This window comes from Python bivittatus, unplaced genomic scaffold (genome assembly GCF_059951505.1).
Source record: "Python bivittatus isolate LINGU-HERP-01145 unplaced genomic scaffold, Pbiv_v1 ctg000350_np1212, whole genome shotgun sequence".
Taxonomy (NCBI): domain Eukaryota; kingdom Metazoa; phylum Chordata; class Lepidosauria; order Squamata; family Pythonidae; genus Python; species Python bivittatus.
In genome coordinates, this window is record NW_028277074.1 from 10945836 (window position 1) to 10960732 (window position 14897).

General features: G+C 32.4%; 1 protein-coding gene across 1 annotated transcript in view; it reads left to right on the forward strand.

Annotated features, from left to right (window-relative positions):
- ROBO1 (roundabout guidance receptor 1) overlaps positions 1-14897 on the forward strand; it is a 245797-nt gene that overhangs the window by 151396 nt on the left and 79504 nt on the right. Inside the window, exon 3 of the mRNA XM_088144579.1 lies at positions 2703-2860. Coding sequence (XP_088000705.1) covers positions 2703-2860 — 158 coding nt within the window. The remainder of the gene's footprint in view (positions 1-2702; positions 2861-14897) is intronic.

Here is a 14897-nt window from a genome sequence, read left to right on the forward strand (position 1 = left end):
AGAAATTGTATTTATACTTAGTAATGATAGAATTTATTGAACTATTTTGAGGAAATAAAGACTGGTCCTTTAAAATATTGACATGAGATGAAGGCATCATTTGATAACCCAGCCATTGTGTTTTATTAGCAATGGTTTAGCATTATGTCTAAATCAAACTACTCTTGTTTGTTCAATAAACCATGTCTAAAATAAGTCATGACTCAGCAAGGTGTGTGAACACAAAATCTTTAGAGAAAGAAAAATGCAGGCAACTTTTTCACATAGGGAAGCTGCACTTGATCATGGTTCTAAAACCTGAAAATAATAACAACAACAACAACAACGATAATGATAATGATAATGATAGAATCACCTCTTTCACATGTTTATACAATCACCAGCTAGGGCAACTCAACTGACAGTATGGCTGAGCATCCTGGACAAGGGCATTATTGGCTATATAGAACACTAAACACGACTAATACTGACTTTTATATTTCAAGTTCATGTTCTCAGAATAATTTTGAGTTTAAATGATAGGAACATGGTAGAAATTTTGCTAAGTATGGATTTTCAGACTTCAGTATATGTTCAACTTACATTTTAGAATCAGTTGGTAGAAGAACAAAAAGAAAAATGCCTTTCTGGCAAAAGAAAGTTAATTTATAGTTCCATCTTAATTTGCCAGGCCTTGAGATACATATATCTCTTACAGATATAAAAATAATTACATGATGTATTTCTGTAGTGTAATTTTGAATGGATTATATAATGTTAGCTATTTATGTGATGTTATAACCAAAATAATTCACGGTAAATGGAAAAAAAAATACTTGGTTGTATCCATCCTTTTTATGTTCTGCTAAACCATTTAGGATATATTGGCTAATTGTAAAAAGTTATCCCTCAATTTTGTTTTGTTTTTGTTTTTTTCATCCAGACTAGTATGTTATGCTGTAGTAACAGAATATTCATAATAAATACTATATTATTTTTAATATTATTGTATAAAAGAAGAAATGAAAGGAAAAAATCACAAATCTGATTCCATTATTTTATAATGGAATTCATATCTAAGATATTTAAGTAGACATGTTATGTGCATTTTTAGTTGTATTGATCTATGACTGTAATAAACTTTTATTCTATTATAATGGATTTTTGTGCTGTTCTTCAGAAAAATGGAATAACCATTTTCAATTATGGATTCTGGTTACCCCATAGATATGCCTTTTAATAGAAATATGGGGGGGGGGGACCTTAAAGAGAAACCTGAGTGAGTTTAAATTCAAAATTCTTCAAACTTTTGGGATGTTTAATGTATCGTATTACAGAACTGTGAAACAGTTAGTAGCATGATAGTGAAAATAACAAAGGACTCCGTATTAAAATCCATGTTTTCTTTCTTCATAAATGGAGAGAAAATGTGTGCCATGATAGTCTGAACTATGCACTTTCAGGCAGATATATGTATACACATACACACTCCCTATATTTATTATATGGGATATCAAGAGCATTTAGAATCTCATGATTCTTTTTGTACAGAATATATAACAAAGTTTCTTCATTTAACTACATGCTGTTCTTTTTCTATTTATACCAGCTACTATAGAATTGCTGATATAAAAGTAAGAAATGAATATAGGGAAAAAAAGAAGAAGACGAAAAGCTGGGTGAAGGCAAAGAACTATTTGTGAGATACAATAGCAACATACCAATGATTGCGGTCGCGCTCACACTCTCTCTCTCTCTCTCTCTCTCTCTCTCTCTCTATATATATATATATATATATATATACATACACATACACGCACACACACAAACTTGTTTAATTGAAATAAATTTAGTGCAAATAGCAAGAACCTATACTTCATTTGTTGTCCAATTATGTATCTGGTTGTATATTTTTTTATTTGCACTTCATTGATTTATGTCTTAGAGCTAATCAAGGTGTTTGCATTAAAAATGGAAAAAATAGTAATAATAATATAAAATATCTAACCAGTATTTTGGAGCTTTCTGAATCTGAGATAGTATAGCACTCTGTGGCTCTTCAGCACTTTGGATTTGATCAGAAAAGTTGTATCTTTTAAGAAACAACCCCTGTTAAACTCATGCCACTGCTGCAGGAAGGCTTCTACTGCAGCTGCTCAGTCCTTGAATCAAGATGTGGCTGTTTTAATTACTTGCAAGCAAGTGCTCCTTTTGCATTCCTGCATGTTCTGAGTCACTTACAGACTTCTAAACATTTCCTAGCTCTGATGTGTGGTCACTGAAAACATTTTAGAAAAGTAGTTTTCCATCCTTTTTTTATCATATCTCTAACATTTTTTAAAAAGAATCTAATGTGTATCTTGAGCAAGAACCTAAGTCTAAGGAGTCAAAAATAGATGGTTATTCATTAAAAATACAATTGTAGCCATGTAAGAGATTTGGCAACATTTTAGAAATTTAAATAGCATTTCTACCAAACATTTAGTTTTCTATAGATATATGAATTAGATATTTCTCTGAGAGGAGGAGTAGGCTGCGCAGATTAAAATAAAAGATTTACTTATTGTAATGTCACAAAGTAAGAATATTAATCTAATGTGTAAGTCAAAACCTAAAGCTAATGTTACATCTTGACATTGCAAGTACTTGAAGCCATTTACTCATTGCTAATTTATTTATTTGTTTATTTTATCTCTCCTCCCTCCATCCGTTTGTCCTTTCAGTACTACGAGATGACTTCAGACAAAACCCTTCAGATGTTATGGTAGCAGTAGGTGAGCCAGCTGTGATGGAATGCCAACCTCCAAGAGGCCATCCTGAACCAACAATTTCATGGAAAAAGGATGGATCTACTTTAGATGATAGAGATGAAAGAATTACAGTAAGTTTTTTTTTTCCCCTTTAAAACCAAACACCATAACTAAAGCACAGTTCCTTACTTAGACATGTATTTGTCCCTTTGTGCAAACATAAATTAAAAACAAAAACATTTTTTTATGTTAACAGAATTCTACAACTCTGCAAAAACAGATAAACTCATGCTACTGTCTTATTCAAACTAATATGCAGATTGTTGGGTCAGGTACATCTGATTCTACCAAAGTTTTGTATTAAAAATAATAAGTGGATTTTACAATCTTTTAGTATTATTGTTGTTTAACAAGACAGTTGAAGAGTTACCAAAGCAGACAGAAAGTGGGAGACATCATTTTTGACTAGTCTTCCTTCAAAAATAAGCAAATAAAACTCTCTGGAAAGGAAAGTATAGCTAACTGAAGGTTTTGGACCCAATGTGTCAGGCTAGTTGCAGAGCGTTTACATGAATAAGCATTCTGAAAATCTATGCCCTTTTCCAATAGTATTATTGTATTATTATTCCCAACCAGTATTATTGTCTGATTGTATCTCTTCCACTCCTCACCTCATTCTCTATAAGTTTAGTGAAGGATAAAAATCTAATAAATCTAATTAGAGATAAACTCTTCTCCAGTTTACTATATGAAACTTTGTGGTAAGGCTTTTTAAACTTATTTTCTGGATTGTATACTCTGAGGATTTATTTGATTATATAAAGTAGGTAGTCTTCATTTACTGACCACTTGTTCAGTGACCATTCAAAGTTACATTGGTGCTGAAAAACAAGACTTACAGATAATCCTCAAAGTTGCAGCCATCACAGCATCCCCATAGTCATGTGATCATGATTTGGGCACTTGGCAAGTGGCCTGCATTTACGACAGTTGCAGCATCCCACAGTCACATTTGCAAACTTCACTCCAGCTTTCAACAAGCAAAGTCAATGGGGAAGCCAGCAGGAAGTCACAAGTCACAGTCACATGTTGTCATGCTTAATGACCCGCAGTGATTTGCTTAATGACTGCAACCAGAACTGACATTGTAAGTTGGCATGGTCACATGACATTGCATTAACAACTGTGCCGCTTAGTTACAGAGTTTCTGGTTCCTATTGTGGTCGGTATGTGAGGACTACCTGTAATTCCATTCTTCAGTAAGATTTAAACAACAAGATAAATGACTTGTTTGTTACGTTATATCACTATATAACAGATATGCCAGTTACAATTTACAACAAGCTTTGAGGTTTAAGGATGATTTCCAAGTGATTACCATATATTTCTTATTTACAAAGTTTATATAGTAGGAATTAACTGAAATTGTGAAAATAATCTGGGTTATAGTTGCTCATATGTCTGCGGAATATTTATATGCTGCATAATAAGCGCTTTTAAAAAATTATTTATATTTTTCAAATACATGCTAAAAGTAATAAGCTAAAATTATTTAATATTATTGGCTTTCCTTGGACTATGAAACCTTTTTACCTCAATTGACTAAAGAATTGATGGATTAGTATCCCTGAACTTTTTTTTTTTAAGAGAAACCAGTGTATTGAAGGAAATAATATAGTTATGATTATTTTCCTTCTTTCTTTATGTCTTATGTTCTTAAAAATGTTTCAGAGAAATGTAGAGTGAAGTACTATCAGGCCTTTAAAATAAATAGAAACCAATGTTTCCTTTCCTTTCCTTTCCTTTCCTTTCCTTTCCTTTCCTTTCCTTTCCTTTCCTTTCCTTTCCTTTCCTTTCCTTTCCTTTCCTTTCCTTTCCTTTCCTTTCCTTTTCATTTGGGAATGTCCAGTTTATGGAATGAAATTTGCACTCACTTCCACAAATGATATAAGCTTCCTATTTGGATGTCTGGATCCAACCAATAACTGAAAAAAAACCTGGTAATTTAAGAAATACATGGTAACTTGTTTCACACACATTCATGCGCATGCACACTCAAAGAAAAATAATCTACCTTTACATTGTTCCAAAAAAATTAGTTCATGCAGTAGTCACATGCTAGCCAGTTTTGATAGAAAGTGAACAGATGAAGTTATAATTAATTTTACAGAATTAATGAGCGCAGATAAACTGAGAGAGTTTGTCTAATCCAGACTCTAGTAATGATTAGAGTGAATTGTACAAATGAATTGAACATTAATTATGACTAACTTAGTTCTCATAGATTTCAATGTATCTATAGTATGCATGACACAACAGATAGGACTAAATTATGACAAATGTACATAAAAATGCCCTATTCATAAATATGGATATTTTAATCTTGTTTTAAAACAGTTCACAAGACTTTTTTTTCTTATTTTAATATTTAATGAATAAATTACATAACTATCAGGAATATAGTCACCAAATCTAGAAACTTATTTAGTAATAGAAAGAACAATGTCCAATTGTGCATCTAGTTGCATAGCTATTTTGGAAAGCATATTCAATATTGACATAAATTAACTATAATTTTAAAACAAAATTTAGACAATTATATGCATGAAGTACTTTACATTAAATAAGTTAAGGCAAAGTGACTTTAAAAGTGAAAATTTTCACTAACTCAGCTAACTACTGTGAAATCCTCCCCTTGCTTTTTTTTTTTTTTGTAATAACATTTGTATATTATTTATTTGGAGTCATTGTATTTCACACTATAGGAAAAAAAAGTTGATAGATAATTCATCTTTTTATGTATTTGATTCCTGGATTTTCAATGCAAAGTTATAAAATAAATAATACATCAAAAAATCATCAGTTTTATGGTTATCTTAAATTTAGAATGACTTATAGTTTGTTTAAGCGGCTGTTATATTTCTATTCTTCTTGATCCCTAAATAGCTCCTGGTAAATTTGAAATGTTTTCTATGTTATGCCAATTTCAGTTTATATGCAAGATTTAAGTTGGAAAAAACGATATAGGAAAATTGAATAGGAAAATAATTGTTTGCTTGTTTGTTTGTTTCTTTATTTCTTTAATCAATTTATAAAGCCACCCATCTCACCACAGGCGACTCTGGGTGGTGTGCAGGAAAGCTAAAAACCCGCAAAATACATTAAAAATATATAAAACAGAATAAAACAGAGAATAAAAGGAAGTTAAAAATAAGGGAGCCACCTCACTAATTCCCCCATCCCCTGGAGTCTCCAGGCCTGCTGGCATAACCAAGTCTTATGGGACCTCGGAAGCTCAACAATGATGAGGCCAATCTCACCTCAGGGAGGAGAAGACTCCACAGCGCAGGTGCCACAGCAGAAAAGTCCCACCACCTGCCCAATGTATCTCCCTAGACAATGGAACCCATAACATGCCCTCCCTGGTAGGATGGGTAGATGAAATTGGGGAGAGGCGGTCCCTCAAATAGCCTGGCCTCATGCCATGAAGGGCTTTAAAGATCACTTATGTTTTAGAAAGAATAGCTGAGCTAAAAACAGAAAATGTTTTCTGTTCTGACAGCAGTACTCCAAAATGCAATTAAACCTTCCTTAGGATATGCAAAAGATTTATGTTGTGTTTTTGTTGTTTTTAGAACTAGGTAGATGAAGAGAAAAATACATAGAAACAGATTGTGTGTGTGTGTGTGCATATAAACACGCATATACATACACCAAAACAGATGTATAATAGGAGATGAAAATACATACATACATACATACATACATACATACATACATCAAAATAGATGTATAATAGGAGATGAAAGGAGAAAGTAGCATAAAATGAATACCCATTCCGAAGATGGCAACTCTTAAAGATGTCAAGAAAGAAATAGCAAACAGAGTTGAGTTTGATTAAAATTGAAACAATTGTTTTAACCCCCAAATGCTTGTTTGGAATACATGTGGAAACATTCTTGATATATAATAAAGTGTCTTTGCTTTTTGGCATTAGTTATTATTTATAGGCCAAATGTAAATAGGATATGATTCGATATGTTTGGAATTATTAGTATTAGTATTATTAATAATAGGAGGAGTATACTAGGATGGTATAGTATAAAAGTACTCTTATTTCCTCTGGAAGCTTCAAATGACAAACATGGTGAGAATCTTCTCATTTTGTTCCCATAATAAACCTGAGTGATAGCAACAGGCCAAACATCACCACAGAGACCCCCAATCAATGTTTTTTGGAACGTATAGGAGAAAGGCACAACACTTTTTTAAAGTAGACTTGTCTTCTTTCAGGCTTCTTGCATGAAACCCAAAGGGAACTTGGTACTTTAATGAGGTTCTTTTTATTATTATTATTATTTATTTCCTTCTCATACTATTTGCAGAATCCCAACGTAAGGATAAGATTCTGATATAAGATTGTTATATGCTCACGTTCCTACATGTTCTAAATCATCTCTTTACAGTTGTTTTCAAAGTAAGGTCTGACAATGTTTATAACATGATTATAACATGAATTTTATAAACGACTTTTACTGCAGACTTATTTTAAAACATGTGACAGAATATTAATTACATATTGGTTAGCTGAAAATAATGATGTTAATGAAAACACAAAATTAATTATCTAAAATAAGCATTTGGGACACAGAATAAAAATATAAAAATGTGTATGTGTGTGTCTGTGTCAAAAAAAAGAAAGCCAAAATGGACTGACTTTGCTTCAATAAAGAGAAATTTAGAAGCTATTACTTGCTGTTGGAATCACCTGATAAAATTCAGGACCTATTCAAAAGTTCTTCTTGCTCATTTTAATACAATAAATATTTTGCTGATCTTTATTGAAAAATTGCATTAAAGTTTGCATTATAGAAAATATTAGACAAAGCAAATGGAAAGTGAATAAATCTATCTAGCCCTATCAACCAGTAGTTGAACGTAACTGAACTGATCAAATAATGGGCATGCTCTTTATTAAAATTAAACAATTAAAATGAATTTGAAAGCGAGTGTTACATGTATCAATTCAGTGCAGAGTACAGATCTGTAATCTAAAGATGAGTAATAAATTTTACCAGATTATACTCCTGAAACTTTTTAAGGGGTATGAATATGTACAGATGGGCATAATTCTAGCCTTGTTTGGGTTAGTTTTTTTCAATCTTGTAATTTTATATTTTGCTTATTTCACATTCTTCCTTAATAGCTTTGCACTTCTTAAATGCCTATATGGCTTCTGGTCATATTAAAAGTTTAATTGAAGCAAAGCATTTTCAAAATAACGTACATTTCAAGTATCTGGTTTCTTCTACTGAATAGCTAAATAACTTTTTTGGGAACTGTGCCAAGTACAGATAGTAAGCATATAAAAAAGGAGCAAACTGACATACAATACGTTGGACACTATCCAAGTCTTCTTTCCAAGAGAGGCCAAAAAAGTAGATGCTTTCTGTCACAATTTATATGGTTTGTGGATTTGGTAAGCAAGCTGACATAGTTTCATTTGCAAGTGGAAGCAATTTTAAGAAGTTAATGGAAGACAGAAAGGCATAACAGAATGTCAACATATTGTACAGTAAAGTCTGTAACAGATAGTTAATATTAGCATGATATTTCAGAATGTTTGAGGTCAGAAACTATTCTGTGAAATGACTTTGTTCTGTACTGATATTCTTTAAATTTTATTTTGCTTAGATTAAATTTTAAATTGATTTATTATTTTCAGACACATAATTATATTAATTATTGGGTTACTTTAATTATAGTAGTTGGAGTCCAAGGTATATGAGAGCCTTAAGTATGTTAATGTATGTCTCTTGGAACTTTTGGGGTACTGTTGAATACTCTGATGAGAATGAGAGTTAGGTGTAAATAAAGTTTTAGAGCATGATCCTCTCTTTCGTATCTTCCTCGCCAGAGGAAACACCTTGCCATAATTTTCAATGAGTAATACCTGGTTGGACTTCTGTTTCTCAGGCTTTGAAGATGTCTGCATATGGACATGAAGGTTAATCTTAACAGCTCATCCAGATGCAGAGAGCTGACTCTATACATATCATGGTTGCCATAGGTTTCAGTTAGCTTTAATTAGCAGCTAACATTTTTCTGTTTTATTTTATTTTTAATCAGGGAAAAGCATCAGTAAGCAACTATATTTCAGCTGTCCTATGTCATGGTTTCAATGATCCTTTGTCCAAGAGCAATCTTGCTTAACATATTGATTTTGATTCACTTGTGTGTACTTAACTGTATCTGCTACTTCCACTAGAACTTGCAAGCATTGCTCAATGACTGGGAATAATGCTTTACAAGACAGAAAGATGCCATTTTAATGTCATGGCTATCAATGCTTTAGTGAAGTTGTTAACAGTCTAAGATCAAAGATTGGTAGAGGCACTGATATTGACATGAAAAAGCAAAGCCATAGCCCCAATCCAATGAAAATAAGCAAGGTTTTCTTACTAGCAAAGATCATGGGGCAAACAGGCAAGGAATTAAGATTTCCAAGGAGCGAATAGGGCTGAGACAAGGTCTATGAGATAGAACTGTGATGGAAGTTACAATATGCTGTACTGCATTCCCATTAAATGAAAAAAAAAAAAAAGTTTCCAGTGCCACTGAAACAAAGTTATGTTTTGACTGTGGTCATAAGGCCCAGACTAATCAGGAGCAATATCCCGCTTCCAACATCCTGCTCAAAGCACATGCCTGTACAACTGAGGAACAATCCCTTTTTCTCTATCCTCTGAATTTGTACATGAAGGTGATAGAATTCTGTAACTTAAACAGCTGGGACATTGCTTTGGACTGAATCTCCATGAGCAGAGAAACATAGTTATGAGCAGTAGTATTAGAAGCTGACTTTAAAACATAAGATATAGTCATTGCCTCAACTTGTCTCCTTCCCATCTAATGATGATTCATAAGCTGAGGGATGACAGTTTCCATTTTATATAAGGATTAGTTGTCTAGCATAAATCTGAATTACTGTTTTGTGAATCAACTCTTAAACTGATAAATGATATGAAATATATTATCTTCTTGTTTATATTTTATATATGTAATGAGATTTTGCAAGGCTACCTTGCATCATACTCATTTTATCTTTATAGAACACATGTATCTTCCCACCAACAATAAATAATTCAATAATTCTGTAAAACACAATATAAGAGTTAATCAATAGATCATGTTCATTTCATCTTTACAGTATATGTTTTGTGTGTCCTTTCACATAAAATGCATTTGAAACTGACTTAAGTAGAAAAGACATATACAAGTGACCTTTCTGTGCAGATATTCAAACATTGAAAATACATTCTGGATCAGAATAAAGCCTTAAAAAATCACCCTTAAAATTATGTTAAACTTCATGCATCTGTTTCAATATTATTGCAAGAGAATAGGCAAATAGTAACAGAATTACAGGTAGTCCCCAGTTTAAGAACGAGTTCCATTCCCAAGGTCTATCCTTAAGTCAAATTTATATGTAAGCCAGGACAGCATTATTGTATAATACTGTAGAAGTAGTATTGTGTAAAGAACTCGAACCATTGTGTATTTAATTCCAATCATTATGTATTTAACTCAAATTTTGCTTCCATAGGTTCCGTTCTTAACTATGGGTCGTCTTTAAACCAGGCGTTCTTAACCTGGGGACTACCTGTATATATTCTGAATTCAGTTATATAGTAACCTCATAACTAATAGACTAATGAGGAAGCAGAATATATTAAAACCAAAGGTCCATTAAATTGAGCATTTAACCTAACAAGAATGACTAGTATAAGACTGATACATATTCGTTTCTCTGTCCCATCCTTCTTTCAGCATTTCCTAGCATAGCATATCCCAGCAGCTCATCACACCACACTCCCAAATTCAAACCAAGATTGTTCCATAATTCATACACAAAATTATGTACAAGATTAATAGTGATTTTATTTAAAATCAACACAACACACAGTTAAGCATTTTAAGTCACCTCAAAATCAGCTGGTTAAGCACTTAATACAGATCAGTCAGGTTAAATATTACAGTGTTTGATTAACCTGTTTCATATGTCATTTTCACAAAGAGCCATCAACACAGCAACCAAGGAAATAGATTTTTTTCAGAAATCAAATTGAATTCAAATAGTTTATGCAATTCCTGATTATTCTCTCTTGTTTCCTGTTTCTATATCTCTCTGTCCCTCACACACACAAATGGTTATATTCTTCAACTGTTTAATATATTATAGCTCAGTCATAGTATATTATACTATGTCAGTCTTCTGTATGTTGTTCCTTGCTTTTAGTCCTTGCCTTATCACTTTTATTTTTCCTTCCTAGCATTTTTCCTGCAGGTGCAAGATCTGCTTTTTTTTGGATCAACCAATGTTGATCCCTTAGTTGCAACAGGAATTGACCGACCAGATTGTTGCCGAGCCTGATGTCATGGGCTGAGAGAGAGTGACTGGCCCAAAGTCACCCAGCCAACTAAATAATCCAGTTCAAAGTATTCTCTGTCCTAATCATCACAGGCATCCCTCATAATACTTGATCTTGCTTAGAATGTTTGAAGCTATAAAGAATAATAGTGCTTTGAGTTTGGCCAGGAGATATAAGAAACAGGGGACACTGGTAGTGAAAATTCCTGGGTGTCATTAATATCAGGGGCCTACCAAGTCACAGCCAGGGGGTATATGTCTCATCAACCGAAAAAGAAAAATTAATCCATCATAGTGAAAATCCAGAGCTTAAAACATTCTGTCCACTGTTTCACCTACAGAAATTTAAATGATCAGTAATATTGAACCAAGACAGAATCCTGGAGTAAACTTCTGAAAACCAAACTATAGTTTAATGAAGGCCTATTGAATAGCATGCTAGAGTATAGTTTTGTAATCAGATGTAACTGCACCTGATAACCACCGTCATCAGACTTCGTTTAATTTGTTTGCTGTCCAAATTGTATAGCAGCAATCAGAACTGGAAAAGAACAACAAATGAACAAAATATATTAATAGAACAGCTGCAGAGTTGTTATTGTTTGTTGCAAGTTTGTGAATCCTTTTGAATTTTCAATATTTTTGCATAAGTATGACCTAAAACGTGATTTGTTCTCCACACAAGTCCTAAATCTAGATAAATAGAACCCAATTAAACAAATGAGTAAAAAAATATATACTTGTTCATTTATGTATTAAGGAAAATGATCCAAAGCTCCATGTTTGTGTGTAAGGGCCCACATTAGGGATTATACTGTGGTGATAAAATGTAACCAACCATGCTCTTTGTTAGGAAGGAAGACATCATGGAAATGTCTTCAGGGCTGCTGTGAGGAATGTTCTAGGCACCATTGGGATAAAGTCGCTTATATTTGCTCAGAGTTAGACTCTAACTAGTCAAGTCCATATTAATTAACTGAGGCATTGTCTTAGTAGCTGTGAGACAATTAATCCTATAACTCCTGAAGAATTGAATAGGATCCTTGGAGCTATCTTTTAATTCATCTTGGCATGTGGTTGGGACCATGCAAGGATCAATGCATCCTTGAATGAGTGGAAGGAAGCACTAGTGTGCTTTTTCCTTGAGAAGCCATTTTTCATTCTTAACTGCCTTCAAAGAACCTGGTTCATGATAGCAATAATGTCTAACAATAAGGAATTACAAGTGGACTATATTCATAGCATATACACCAAAGTTGTCTTAATTTATCACATCTCCAGCACAGAAACACTGAGAGCCAACATTATCTAAACTTTCTCTGGTGGTTCAGTAGTCCCTAAGGTAATTTTTGCTAAGATAACCAAGTTTTTAAGTCATAAGAAACATATCTAATATCCCCTAAAATATGAAACCATAATATAGAATACTTCAGTTCTCTAGTCCAAATTTCTTCTATATTGACCAATTTTTTTTTTTTTTTTAGGAGTAAAAATGAATTATCAGTTTAGATTTAATAAAGGCCTTGTCTGACAAACTCAATGCTTCTGGAGTTTACAATACCACAAGGGCATTAGGCCAAACAGTGTAGATAACAAGTGTTAACTGTATGGTTGCCATGAATCCTTTCTCAATAAATTATATATCTTTTATAGAATCTTAAAAGCTTTTAAAGTATCATTACTTAGTAGTTTATTGATGGTAATGATTCCATTATGACCTGATGTTTTCTTGCCTCCCCTCAAAATACTGGCCATTTTTTAAAACAAATTACTCCACAGTGTAATTTTTCATGAGAAAAATTTACATTTTCTACCCACTAAGCCTCAGATATCTCTAATTTCTTCAACTGCTGTAAGAGTAACTAAATTAATATTATAATTAGCACCAAGAATTGCCAAGAAATTACTAGAAAATACAAGTTCTCAAGCTGAGCCTATAGTGGATTTATTCAATATTGATTCCATTCCAAAGCATGACTGAGGTTAAACTTTAAATAAGTTTAAAAAGGAAAAACAACAACAACAACAAGAAAATAAGAAAGACATAGTTTTAACAAGGAGATCTCATGTATTTATTTCTTCCATTAAAATGTAAATATTAATGTACTAAGTTGTTTAAAATATTTAAATGGAGCCAACATAAAATATTTAAATGATGCATTATATGTATGTGCGCTCTCTCTCTCTCTCTCTCTCTCTCTCTCTCTCTCTCTCTCTGTCTCTCAAAGCATAATTCATTTTCACAGAATAATTCTACTTCAGAAACCTCAGAATGTTTTATATTACCTGTTAATATCCTCTTTCATTCAGTGATATATTTTGAAACATCCTTGTTGACTAAACTAGATATTTTTCCTGGGGACTAGAAATAATTTTAATATTTCCTGATAGAGAGTTAAAACCATCATTAAAGTTTGGCAAGTGTGGAATAAGATAGTGATATTTTATTTATTTAAAAATACTAATACATTAGGAGATTACCTTTAACAATACATGTTTCCATCCCACAGAAGTTTCTTAAAATTTCTGCACTGCTAGTTTTCAAGAAGATAAAAGACATATTTCTGTGCTGAAACAATCTGTGTCACAGGCCCTCCTTAAGGACTTGTATGTAATATGCTGTATGCTATATGTGCATTTTCATCCATCTCAATAACTGTCTGTCATCACTGAGTGTATATGTCTTGCAGTGATAATGAAACTCCTGTCTTCTCCACTGTCATTTTCAGAGATAGATTTCAACCCATAGGCAGCTTTAGTGAAGCTGTTCATGTTGTGTATATTTTCCTTAAGCCAATGAAAAATTAAATAGCCAAACACAGTTTTATGGGGATCTTTTTTTTTCCCACCATTTTTGTTTTAATCATCATTCTAAATTATTGTTATCTGAGATCAGAATTCTTCAGCTCTGTGCATAGCTGTGTTAGCAATTAAGCGGGTGTCAAAAAACAGAATGTATCTATCCATTCTGGATAGATGGCTTTATATGACATATTACTTTTCAATAGAAAATTATATCTTTCTCTAGAATTTTATTTCCTAATATATGAGAACTATTACAATTATCCTATTACAGTAAAATATTTTAGCGATACATGAAACTTCCTTTAGATACATTTCCTCAAGGGTAACTAAAATCTGATTGTTCTGGTGCTGGAATTAACTATACCTTATGCAAACTTGTAATCCATTCCAACTTGTTTCCTGCTCTGGAAAAATATAAAGTCCTCAATGGCTGCATTTTTAAAAAATCTGAATGATTAAAGTGTACAAGATGAAACATGCCACTTTTTTTTTTTTAGTTATGTTCCTTTAAATTTTCTTGTTTGTTTATTTTTAGTTTCTTTAACTTTTTTGTTTGTTTCAAGATAAAAGGTAACAAAAATTGCACTAGAATAGCTTTTATATGACAGATATATACCTGAGAAATAAAATTGCAAATCAATGATTCGGTAGGTTTTTATGCAAAGGGAATTTATAGTGATATGTCTTCTTAAATACGGTACAGTTGATACCTGAGTATTGACTTAGGGAAAAAAAGTATAAAAATATAAATAGCTTGACTTTTCCCTTTAAAATATGTTAAGACAGCTAGTGAAAAACAGTACACAAAGCATTGTCAAGAAGCTTCTAACAATAAGAGACTCATCCTTTAACTCGTATAAAGAGTAAAATTAAATATTCCTCTCCCATGATGTAATCACTTTTCCCAAAACAGTTGATCACTGAATCCAATG